Consider the following 13,665-nt stretch of genomic DNA (forward strand, 5'->3'; position numbering starts at 1 on the left):
TTTGCAGGTTTTTTCTCTTTCTAACAGTATCAATGGATTTAATTTAGCTACATAAATTACCATTCTCATTTAAAGCCTTAAATATGCTTATGCTGAATCAAGTCAACAGATCCACCAAATCCACCACAATGTCTCCAATCAGGCAGAAAGCAGATGCACAGGAAAGCATTAAAACAGTGACACTTGCCAAAACATCTGTCTCAATCTTTAAGGTTGCTGATGAAATTGTTGAGCCAACTGTGATGTCTACATACTCAGTAACCTCACTGGACTTTTTTTGCATGACTCTCTTAAATCACTGGTTAAAAATTCAGACAGGTTTAAAACCAAGACTATCTTATATCATGGAGTTCCACAGCTAAACTAAAATTACATGAAAAATGTCATTATTTTGTTCCTTTACCTCTGCCATCTTGGAAGGGATGCTAATTTCCTGTTCCTTTTCTATGTGACCCATAGAATTAATTTTTTTCCATGTCATCCCTTAGTTGTTCCTTTTCCAGGATATAATAAGAAATCTCAGGCTATTTAATCACTCCTCAGGTAGAAACTGTTCTATACTTGCTGTCAGTCTTTATGCTGCTTCTGATTCCTACTGTATCTTATTTGTGATTTACACAATATTTGAACATACAACACGGATTAATATACAAACATAGGTGTGTTTTCTCCCCTCTTGAGCTTTACCAAGAACCAGAGTGATTTTTTTCAAACAAAAAATCTGCTCAATCAACTGTTTCATTCACGAGCATCAATTCACAATTATTTACACCAAGTTTTATGTACCATATCATCACTCTCACACTTGTGTAATTCTCAAAGATCAACTCTGTCTTGATTACCCGAACTCAGGTAACACTGATAGAAGACTTCTCAACCCACTAGACACCCCCCTTCTCCAAACCACTTATGATGTTGGTTTTGATGATCACAAAGAGACACAGGTTTTATCAGAGATCCACACCAGGCTGTACTGGCCTGGCAACCTCACTCCACGGTGCAAAATGTAGAATATTCCCAGTCATCTATCTATGCAAGGACTTATGCTCTTTGTCCACAACAGATTCCTTTCAAGTTTTGGGAGGGAATTCTCACAGGTAGGAACTCTCAAAAGCAATTGATGAGACTAAGTAGATTTCAAAAAAAAAAAAAAAAAGAGAAAGTAAAGAAAGTTCTATGTAGGTCACCTCAAGATAGATGAATTTACGAAAAATGTTTCCAAAACTATCTTGGATTGTTTGTGGACAGCTAAATCCTTTTGATAGTTTAAACGATTGCTATGGTATTTTCCTACTAATTTTTTTGAAAGGTCAAAGTCAGAAAAATAGGAACATAAAAACCTTGTACATGGGCATATTTTTCTTAGTCAAGAAGAAACAGTTGTCCTCAAAGTGTCTGCTTCTGTAGGAATTTTCATTCATGGGGTTTTTTTTCTTTAATGACTGAACTACAGTGTTTTTTCATCTTTACTTTTTAGATAAAAATCATCTTTGTTAAAAAATCAGCAAGCCAGTAAGGCATCTAAGTTTTACATATTTCTAGAGAAATAAATGTGTCCATCTTGCTAAATAAAAATAAAAAAATCAGCCAAGCCTTTCATATGTTAGTAAAATATGTGAATAAATCACAGATATTTTTTGTTTTATCTTACCTTTTAGCCAGCCATAGTTTGGTTCCCAAACAGGTAATGATGTCAGTCAGTCCCTGCTGAAAGTCCAAACTAACGAACTGCTTTGATTCTAAGTATGACTGCAGCAAATGAAATACCTAAATAAATTAAAAAAAAAAAAATTAAAAAACAATTCGAAACTAGAGTTTGTAGCCACTGCTCTTCCTCCAAATAACCCTAAGATGAAACAGCCACCTGAAAAACGAACAACTGCTACTCAAGGAAAAATATATATTCATTTAGCCTAACAGTCAACAGGATCCTTAAATCCTTAAGTTGCCTAGTCTTTAAAATTCACTTAATAATTGAACAGCAAAGCATAAAAAGTGCTGAAGATGTTAACCTCCATGAAGTGAATGGAAGGTAGCAGGATGAACACTACTCCTCTGGCCCTTGCCAACTCAAGCATCTCTCAACTTTCAGCTTTCTTCTGGTGCTGCTGCTCACCAGTGCCAGCACAACTGCTTGTGGAGCTCGCTGGCAGCTTGGCACACTGGATGGAGTGGGGTTGGCTGCATCATACAAGTACAACCAGGGAGACAAGGAAGGGTCTTAAAAATACCATGAAGGAAAGAATTCAAGAAACCAGAACAGAAAGCACAACCTGTAGCTTTCTGGTCAGACAGCTAAAAAGTTTCTGTTCTTAAAAGACCACCCTTTGCTATTTAAAAACAGGTTTTTCCAAGTAGAATTGAATATATCAAAAAGTGTTAGGAAAAAAAAATTAGTTAAAAAAAATGTACAGTCACCTAGATCATAAGCATGAAATGATACTATTGGACAATGAAAGAAAGCTGACACCGACTGCACTGTGGAGAAGGACTCTCCAAGCCCATCCTCTCTGCATGTGGGAGAGGGTGCACGACACACACTTCTGACACAAGTGACAACATCCATATAATGCCACTTAGTTTTTACTTTTACCATTAACATGCAAGTGAACAGGAAACACCTGGATGAGTTAATTTCTACATGAAAAAAACATGGAGATAAACAGTGCAGTACAGAAGCCTGAAGGGAAAGATCTTACTCAGGTTTAGGAGTTTTGCACATATATGCAGTTTAGAAGCTGGAATGGGAGGAACAGGGTGATAACACTCCCTCCTCCTTTGAGTTACAGCCTCAAAACCTGAAATTCTGTTTGCTACACAGGTAAGTTACATTGATAGACAAGGTTTCTATGCAAACTGAAAAAGTACATCCACCATTATTTACTGAAACTGGCCACATGCAGAATTTAGGAAGCTATAGCGGTGTTTATCAGATCATTTCTGAAAATACATAGAAGAGCATTTTATAAGGAAACACTCTTGAACATGTCAGAGTATTAGCACTTCATACTTGCAAAGTGACAATTTAATGACTAATGGATCAAGCTGGGGCCTTCACTTCACTTTGGGAAAAGAAAAACCTTTGTATCCAGATTTTTACATCTCAGATCTTGGTTTCCCACATTCCAGCTGTCACTTGCTCCAGGGGTTATATTTTTTTGTTTGTTTGCTTGTTTTGGAAACACAAGCACTGCCACATAGCATTAGCTTGACACAATTTCATCTGGGTTATTTTTTGTGAAATTATTCAAGTGGAAAAACAGCTGCAGTCATTTCAAATAAGCACGGAAACAGAAGAGAAGAGAGTCAAGAATACCTAATCCATATGTTTGAGGCAGGCTCTAAACATTCTTCGATGAAACAAATGCCTGTCTAACTGTTCTAATCCTGAAAACAGCCAACAAAGCAGATTCCAAAATACTTGTATGCAACCTCCTTCAGTGTTTCACCCTCAAAATCCAAGCTCTTGAGGTAAGGTGTTCCTCTCCACTCCCACCCTTGTCCTCACGGTACACAACTGTTCTCTGGACACTATTCAGTCAGTCCAGATTTTTTCCTAGTGAGGTACTTATTAAACACAGAGATCCCACTGGGGCCCTTTGACAGGAACAGTGAAACAAACTCTCATCTCCTTTTGTTAGCAGGTGTGCTGTGGGCAAGACACATCCTGGAAAAACAGCTTGTGCTTCTTTTTTTTTTAAAATCTTGTGAAGTCCTCTGAACTGAACATCATTTTTTTGATGGTATCTTTCTAAAATGGCCTTTCTGAATTTTGATCTTTTTCTACAAAGCACTTCACAAAAGTGCGAGCTTGCAAATATTTCAGAGTGTCACCAGAGATCTTTACCTTGAATATTCTTCTTTAGTCTGCTCTTGTCTGTGCAACTCCCTGCTTATTAAAATGGTTTAGGTAAGTATCCACTCAAATTAGCCTTCACGAAAACCAACGCACCAAGTTGCCACTACTAATAGTTTCTCTGTATTTTTTATGGCTTGCCCTTAATGTCTGTTAAGTAATGGACATGACAGAAGAAAAAGACTGACAAAGGAAAATATATAAGCAAAGGCTCTTCTTACTGCCTTTTATATCCACTGCTAATTGAAAACCATTTGGTGCCTTAACCTTTCCAATTTTATTCTTCTGTGCTTGTGTTCATTTCCAGGAATGAGAACAGATTTACCTCTAAGCAATAACACAAAATCTGTTTCACAATTATGAAGGGGCTATCATATTTTTCCTAGAAGCTTAAATTAATTTAATCTCTTCAGCTTTGAAAACAACTCTCAAAGTGCCTCCCACATAAAGACAGGAAACCTAAGTAGTTTGATACTTCAAGCAAAAGGTCTTGAAAGAGAAAGGACTATGTATACTAAGGAGGTCAAATTTGTGGATTTAAATTTGTCCAGGTAGGAAATACAGTACTGAAAATGCAATCAAAATTCCTCTAGAGTTGATTATCTATATGAACCACATCCTTTCAATACTATTCAGATGGTAAAAATCACAGTGCACGAGCCATATTTAAGCAGTAGAATCAGAAAGTGCAACTCATGCAAGAGTTTGATGCACTTCCGAAAAATGCTATTATCCATCAAAAATAATGCTCAACTACAGTTTATCCTGGTTTGACTTTTGACATATTCAAAATCCTGATTTTCTTGTTATTTCATTGCAAGCCCTCTATCATATATTGTGGTCGCCTCACCAAATCTTAGAGACCTAGAAAGCTTTCCCACAAAGGAATTCTTCTTTCAGCATGAGATTTTAGAATGCCTAAACTAAATTTGAAATTGTAATTAACATCAGCATGTTTTATTAAAAGCCCAACTTTATGTAAGCAAAAACCAGAGGCAACCAAACAAGGAATCTGTAAAAGTTAGCTTCAGTAGTGCTTCACTTCCCTCATGTGTGACACATCACTCTTTGGCTTCCATGTAGCTTCCATGATCTAAGACTACAAGCCAGGCAATGCCCGCATGAGGAGGTAGCAAGTTTTTCGAGACTGTTTGATATAGATAATAAAACAGACAGGCTCTCCAGCACATGGCTGGAAAATTCAGCTCCAAAATTCTACATGATTTAAAATCCTCTGCTCAATTCCTCACACATAAATGCAATGAGGTCATGATGTTCTTTGTGTATGTGGCATTGTTTGTTATTACACCAAGGAAATAAATTAATGATTTTTTTTTTCTTTTTAAAGGTAGTTTTACCAAAGATTTGCACTAACTGTAGAGGCAGGTTTATGAAGACTTACCAGTTGACAATGATTATCTTTAAATTTGACATGAACTAAATACCAAGAAAGCAGCCTGAAAACATCTTTGACACGTTCAGAGTTCTTTTCATAGGACTCAAGATACAGCATTCAAGGAATTGTCTGCAGTTCCGTGGAATCCTGCATTAAAGATAGTGAGTTCATGGACGCTCAAAAACATTTTCTTTCCCTAAGCAGACTGCTCAGGAGTCAGGCTAATACACCAACAGGACTGTAGAGACTTCCCATCAAGCTGGGGAAGAGTTGTTAAAATAGTGCAAGCCATGGGAAGTCCAGATACTTGGATATATAATGGGCAAATGTCTAGTGCTTGACCATTCTGAGACCCTTTGGTGAAGTTCTACTAAATCTGAGCCAGCATGTCTTAACCTGCTGCAGGTAAAACCACCTGCATGGGAAGACTATTTAGTGCAAAATAACACAGAAAAAAACCCAAACAAGTCCCACCAAGCTCAGGTGTGACACTTCATCCTAATGAGCAAAACCCCAGGACCGAGCATGCCAATGAAACTGTTCTGCTCTCCAGCCATTCCAAGCTTCCAGTACCTTTCTTCCCCCTCCTTGGCGTTGTTGATGCTTCACCCTTGTTTTTCAGCTGTAGAAGCCTCAAGAAAATGGGAAAAATCAGAGGAGGGTGGGGGACGGAAAACAGCACAGATATCTTTCTGTCCTGTTCACATCCATCCCCCACCAAACAGCAGCCTTCGGATGCAACACAGACTTCTGTGTCTCCCTGTCGTGACATGAGAAAGTTGAGCGTTTTCTTTGTACCCAAGCAGGCCTTAAGACATAACATCTGCTATTTTCCAAGTGTTCCTTTTGGATGATCAAGTGAAAAAATGCACATTGCTTTTTTAAAAAAACAAATACTTAAATGATTAGACATCAGCTAAGTCAAAAATATAAATCACGAGAAGCAGGAATAGACATTTTTCTCCCCCACACCAACTTTGATATGATATGCAGCAGATCATTATCTTTAGCAGCTCAGCATATCAGCTTGAATTGCTGTGAAATACACAATTAAAATAATGAAGCAATGCAATGATAAAGGAAACTCCTATCAAACACAAAATTTACCAAGTGAAAAATTTTTTTATGCCAAGAGAGCTCTCCTGCATGCATATACAGACACTGCAAAAATATCATAACCTCTTAATAGTCACAAAGTTGATCTAGTATGACACATTTTCTGTCTAACAAATAAAAACTAACATTTCATAGCACTAGCAATAATTTTACAGGAGGAAATAAGGTTTTCAAAATTTACAATAAACTTTTAATTTCAGACATGAAACAGTGATTAAGTGGATACTTGGTGTACATGCACACATGTTTGTATTTGAAAGAAAGCACAGCCTTCAGCATGTTGCTGCACAAAGTGCAGCAAAACCACATTGAAGGTTATACAGTTGCACACTTCTCAATGAAGTAGCAACATTAAACTTTTCTCCCCTTAAGATGACCTGAAGCAATAAAAACCTCTTCATAAATGCCCTCAGCTCTGTTTGGATGAAATTAAGTATACAGTACTAATATTCACATTCCTAAGTGCAAGACTGAAACAATGCTCCCAGTGTTCATTTCAGTGCTTATTGAAAAAGAAAAAAAGACCAACTGACATCACCCTAAACTTTACATTCTCAGCATAGATCCTTTAACTCCCTAAAAAAATATAAAGAATACAGATGTTTCACCAGCTGAAAGAAAACACTGTGTAAATACTGAGCTTCGAAAAATATGCTACTCACCAAGCTGTGAAGGTTGAAGTAACAAGGAGAACCAAAAAGGGTGTTTGTTTGCAAAATGGCAGCAGTAAGGAGATTATTGCACTAAGCTAAACATGGTTCTTTGGAATTCTTCCATCAAAAGCTTTTGCTTAAGTATTAACATGAGAAAACCTCAAACAAGATTTTTCTTTTCTTCTCTCATTTAAAGGCAGATAAAATTTTATTCTTGTTCTATGATAAAAACAACTGCCAAGTTATCTCTGTATTTGGAAAATTAGGTGCAATTTTTCATTTTCTTTTTACTAGAACCATGTAGATAAAAACTGGCAAGCTGCTGTGACAGGTGAAGGCATTTTTATTAGGAAGATAAAAAGTTCAAAGTTATAATAATAAGCTCTAGGGAAAAACAAGTCCTAAAAATCCCTTTTATTCTTAAAGATGAAAAGTGCCAGTGTGGTAATTACAATGGGACTAAGAACATCAACTTCCACCCCCAGTTTTCCAAGATGGGAGAGTTTCTATCTGCTTACCTTCTGATATCATCCTGGTCTGTTAAAAAGTTGTATTTGTGGAAAAGAAATACAGTATTTTATCATAAGCAAGTATGGTATGAACACAGTCCTGGAGTTCATGCTGCTCTCCCAAACAAAAGCAGCCATACACATTGCAGAGTAATGCTTTAAAATTAGTCTAGAACCACAGCACACAAATGTGCTGCAGCAGGCAGTGCTTGGTGGCACTCCTGTGCCCTGTGTCCTCACGGCTATGACCCATCCTCTGCCACACTGAGGTTCAGCAACTGTGTGGATAGATCAGCTCTATTACAGTCATAAAAGCTTTTCTTCATCTGAGGTATCGAATTATGAGAAAAGTTTTTATTCATTGTTTGTGGGAGAGAGTAAATACCCTGAGTTTATTTCCACACTTAAATGACAATATATTGAAGAGTAATTTCAAATATTTATCAATTCTCTTGCCATCCCCAAATAGATGAGTTAGAAAAGCCATCATTCTTCTCATAGTCCTAGATCGTTTAGATATACCAGACTGTTACAGGCATCACCCTCTTTGTTCCTACCACTTATTTTCTTTGAAGTCTTTAATATCATGACAGTAATTTCAGAACAGATCAGATTATTATTTCTGCCAAATATACATTATATGATTGCCATATATGACTACTATATATGAATATTGCTTCCTTAAATTTGTTTTTGATGGACTAATAAACTCTGAAGTTCAGATATTTCCCTTTGCAAATATTTTTCTGAAAACTGTATAAAATTTTTTTCTTCCTTTAAAGCATCAGCTGATTCACAATTCAATTTTTTCAATAATTTTAGCTTTGTTTTGTCAGCACATTTCATCATCTAATTACACAGTTTTGCTTTATTATTAATCAGAAATTATTGCATTTAAATCCTTCTTCCAAATATATCCATCAAAATTCATAAAGCTGGGTTTATATATGAATTAAGTTGTTTTTATTAAAATGAAGGCAAGCATGGTATGATTAAGAAGTTGTAAAATAAGGTTTGAAAACATCTCAAGTCATGAATAAAAATATGACACTAGTTAACTCTGTATAACTGAGCAAGAATAACACAGCTATTTAATAATCTGAAAATGATGAATGTGCCATAACTAATGAAAGATGGAAAATGCCGAAAAATAGCAAAGTAGCTCTCAGCGACAGATATATACCATAAAACATCTATTATTAAACATGTATTCTTAAAACTGAAGATAAGTTCCTGCTTTTGCCTAAAACAAGCCAACAAATGCGAAATTTCACAGATCAAAGTTCTTGCAAGACAATTTTGCTAGGTTTTTCCTTCAGGTTTTACTTCCTATTTTAGTCAGGGTAAAACTGAATTTCAGCTTAAACTTTGTGTATGCAACTGAAATTTTGTATTAGAAGAAAACTAAACGATGAGAAGTTTGCTGCCAAGAAACTTCAAATTCTTTAGTATTACTTACTTGAAAGACCCAGCTGAATTTTCTCCTAAATGTACACAGTTTGGCTATTCACACAGAAACCTGGTATGACATCTAACTTTATAATGATTAGGAATTTTTACCATTAATATTTAAGATACTTTTTAAGGTATCATTCATCTTATTACTAAAGATACATTTGCAGGGCAGAAAAGCCCAACCCAAAGACCTATGAACAGACCAGCTGATGAGAAAACAGAAAACCCCAATAATCAACTGCACTAAGAAGAGGCAAATCTGCCCAATGGGTCAAAGAAAAGGCAGATCTGACTGGGTCTCACACACATCCTCCTAACCAGCTAGCTTGACCAGAGATGAAAGAGGCTACTGTGGAGCTGGTGGCATTTCCATTCTCTGCAAACATACCTATTATCTTCCCACAGCATGTAACCAAAACCTGAAAGCATAAAGACCACACCAGACTGTGCACTGAAAGCAGTTAAGAATTGTCCTCAACCTGTATTTCTGATCAGAACAAACAGCAGGAAGGATACAGTGAAGTCTCTTCTTCCAAGTCTATACCCTGTCATCCTCAAAGGATATAAAGCTACACACACATCCCCCAACAGCATTTTTTCCCCTCTTCTTTTTTGGAGGTGGCAGTAAACAATTTGAAATTATTCTTTACTAGCTATGTCCTTATAACACAGTTATCCTGTACATGTCCACATGGAGACAAATGCAAATGAAAGACCAAGGTACACATTCTTGTTTACTGAGGGGTATTTACAATTAGGAGGCATATTAAAGGATACAGCTACCCCACTGACACTGTAAGCTGACATGTAAGAGACACAGCGAGTACGAACATGTTTATCAAGAGTGCTCAGAAATACACTGCCACTTGACCCCGTAGCTCTGGTGGTTTCAGCAGAGGTGATCTCCTGCCTCAGGAATGTCTGCATTAACACACAAGCTGAGAAAATAATTAAAACTAAGCTATATCGATTTGATGCTTTTATTTCCTAAATTCACATTATAGCCTAAAGTGAAGTAAAACTTGCAGCTCCAGAAAACAATTTACTTCTCTCAACTAATGATTTTAAACCTTCAGAAAAGAAAATACATATACAAGTCTTTCTCTAACAAAAGAAAAACATTCAGTATTTTTAAAGTCTGAGGAATAATTTGCCACATTAAATGTCTCAGTGCAGGTGGCTATAACCATGGGAGAAAAAAGGTGGCGCTTTTCAAGGTCGTATTACACCTTCCAAAAGCTTTTCCCCATTTATACATTAAGTCAGTCATAACCTGTCACTGAACAAGCCTCTGCCTATAAGGATCAACTTTCCTTTCCATAGCTATTTATTTACAAGCATTTTGTCACTGTTAATGGCTCCATTTGCATCTGAGAAATTCAATATTACCAAATGCACTCTTTTGTCTGAACTCTAAGCCAACATTACAAAGCCTGCTGAACTTAATGTAACATTGATTGCTCTTCTATGGCAGGGATTGCTGCACCTGAGTGCAAACAATAGGGAAAATGTCCCTCCCTTACAAAAAATTCTCACACAATTAGTTTCAGGTAACAACAGGGGCATTAAGTTTTACAGCTATGCAGATAAATCAAACACCATCCACGTTGGTGCCCAGGCCCCCGGACTCAAATGCCAAACTCCTCTGACATACAGCAACACAACTGAACACAAGCAGAACTCACAAGAACTTTCCTCAGTCAAACTTATGCCTATAAAAGGAAATATACAATTGAAACATGCAATAAAAGTAACTTTATGTCTAGATATCATAGTTAATGTGTGGGCTTTACTTGCAGATAAACTGAATTCCAAGGATACACATTAAATACGACTTCAGCTTTACAAAGGCAGTACATAGGACAACAGCACAAAGGAAGGTGCATGTAATGCAAACTTTATTTTCTTTTTTTTTTTTTTTTAATTACAGTGACATCTAGAAATTAATTCTTGTAAGAGGATCTCACTGAGCTGTAACATGAGAGGGAAAAGACAATCCTCAACCAAACAGCCCTCCTATATTTTCAGTCTCATTGTACAAGACAGCAGAGGTCATCCACAGGTGTATGTGGACTCAGCCACTTTCCAAGAAGGAAGATCACCTGAGATGAAAGAGGACTGACTTCCTGAAATACACACCTCTTTACTTCTTTTCCATGAATGACGCAGAAATAAAGCTTTTACTTATGTAATGGCATATTGTTTCTCAACATGCTGTCCCCCTCTGATATCGAAAAAGATTATTATAGAATAAAGTCTTGCAGGCAAGGAAACAGAGAGATTTTCCAATTTATTTGATGCATCCCAGAGACAGCCTGAACTTAGATCCTTTAAGTTCCAGTTCACAGATAGTAGGCATATGCCTGAGAATTTATGTGGGGAGAAAAAAATGCCTGAATTATGCTCTAAGTATACTTTTTTGAAAGCACTTTGCTCTCCAGAGAACATACTAGGAAGAATACCTAAGTGCCAGTAAGATGCAGACTGGACCACCAAAACTGCACAGAAAATATCAACAGTATTTCCTCAGGGTTCATCAGCTTTGGACCACTGATCTTCCCGAAGTTTTTGAAACTATGAAGTTCAGAGAAACACAGACAACTCGCAATGAAGTTTAAACTACAGCAAATACATGAATCATGCTACTGCTGAAGCTCAGCAGATTTTTGCCTTACACATATGGACAAGCTATTTATAAGTTTTCACTTCCCATCAGGCTCAGCATGATGTCAGCTTACAATAACAAGTTAATGTTAATGTTTTCCAGTAATTTCCACAGTGCCATTTAACTGCAAGTGCCCTAGCCAAGGTAAACTTAAGGGCGAGGAAAGGGCTAACTGCATAATCATAGAACAACATTAATGAATTTTGCATCTCTGCTTTGAACGCTTGGAATTCTACCTGTAATGTATTTCCCTTTTGTCCCCAAAGTTTAATCTCACTAGTCAGCTCATTACATCTCTCCCAAACAGCTCAACTATTCCTTCTGATTTTAATTAGTGACAAGGCTTCATCGCCTTGTGGATTTTTTCCCCGAGACAAACAAGCATCCTACGCTATCGCAGAAAGTGCCAAACTCAAAGCTATCAAACATTTCCTGAACTCCAGTAAGCTCATACACTTTGCTTTACAATCAGCAGCACCACGGCAGATGAACGCTGCCTCTGCAAATTCGCCAGCAACAGACAAGTTCCAAAGTAAAAACGATGAAATTTGCTGGGGTTCTTCTCTTCAGTAGAATTAGAAGCTCATCAGAAAGATCTGTTCTTTATTATTATTTTTCCCCCTTCTCTGTTCCATGCAATTGGTAAGATGAGTTCTTGACATAAGGAAATGTAAACAGCAACAGTTTTTATGGCAGAAAAGTCTTTTTTTTTGAAAAGCAAGTTCTTCCAATACTTTCCCTTACTCATGACCACCTTCTTCAATACTTGCATATGCTTGCCTTTGATTCTGTTATCCCAGGAGTACAGCTCTCTCACTGTCTCTAAAAACAGTTCTAAGAACAGGTTTTTAGAGCTGCTGTACCTTAACCCTCCACTCAGCTTTGCATATTGAACTGCACAGAAGCTGCCTCCTGAACACAGCGGTACCAATGGCAGATGATACCATGGCCACCACTTACCTGTTCAACTCTGCATTCTGCTGAAGTCTGACAACTTCAAACATCCTACCCTGACTTCTAATGAAAGTCAACTCTCCATTCCCTTCAGTCACATGAGTTCGGTCAGCAGAGGCCTGATATTTAAACTGAGCAAATCATACTTCTTTTTACTGAAATGTTTCAATCACCAGCTGACTTGTGGCAGCGGCAACACCCAGCAGCAAGAGGGTTAGTGATGATCAGCTGCATGTGGACTGCTGTGCACAAGCTGTTTGCAGAGCACAAACCTACACAAATCCTCTGCCATTAAAGCCTTAAAACTGGCAGTGAGAGCAACAACTAGGCAATGCACCCATTTCACTAAATGCCAGATTAGCTCAAAGCAGCTGAAAACAACTCCGCACCAGGGAAAGAAGGGACTATCAGGATACTTCATTGCCTTTTTCTTTCAAATAAACATCAACACAAGGTAATATGATATCTCAATGGGTTCTTCACTGTGTTAACCCTTCACAATCAGTAGTTTGGTCTTCACAGTTTGGTCTTGCCTGTGTTCATGTCCACTCAGCACTCCACAAGCTGTGTCCTGTCACTTATGTATATTACCAGTGGCTGCAATTGCAACAGCACCCACTTAAGTCAACAGGTTTTTTCGTTAACAGATTAAACACTTTCTTTTACTACCTTTGGATAAACTAAAGCAGAATCCAGGGAGATCCTGGAGTTTAAAGTCACTTCACAGTCCAAATTTGGCAGAACAAAAATGAGTGGAAGCCACCGCTATCCTCGCTCATGTGTGTCCAGTATTTCATTCATAACATCTAATAAACCATAAAAGCAGCAAAAAGGTGCCACACTGAATGGTTCCTCTTCACACAAATCTTATGTGCATCTCCATTATAACACTGTCAATCTTTTAGCGTCCTAGAGGTGTCTGTTCCATACCCTGTCCTAAATGCTGATCACAAAATATCCATGACCTTGGTCATCAACAGATTACGCCAGGGATTGATATTGAAGGATCATCCCATAAACCAGCACATTTTTGGTTTTTAAGCAGTAAAATTCAGTACAGA

At 37.3% G+C, this 13,665-nt stretch overlaps 1 protein-coding gene across 1 annotated transcript in view; it reads right to left on the reverse strand.

Moving 5' to 3' along the window:
• The window catches only part of THADA (THADA armadillo repeat containing), a 160,666-nt gene that overhangs the window by 60,841 nt on the left and 86,160 nt on the right, over positions 1 to 13,665 (reverse strand). Inside the window, exon 30 of the mRNA XM_039386956.1 lies at positions 1,652 to 1,767. Within this exon, the coding sequence (XP_039242890.1) occupies positions 1,652 to 1,767 (116 nt within the window). The remainder of the gene's footprint in view (positions 1 to 1,651; positions 1,768 to 13,665) is intronic.

Source organism: Pipra filicauda, unplaced genomic scaffold (genome assembly GCF_003945595.2).
Source record: "Pipra filicauda isolate LSUMZ 115617 unplaced genomic scaffold, ASM394559v2 scaffold51_size4534324_pilon, whole genome shotgun sequence".
Lineage (NCBI taxonomy): Eukaryota > Metazoa > Chordata > Aves > Passeriformes > Pipridae > Pipra > Pipra filicauda.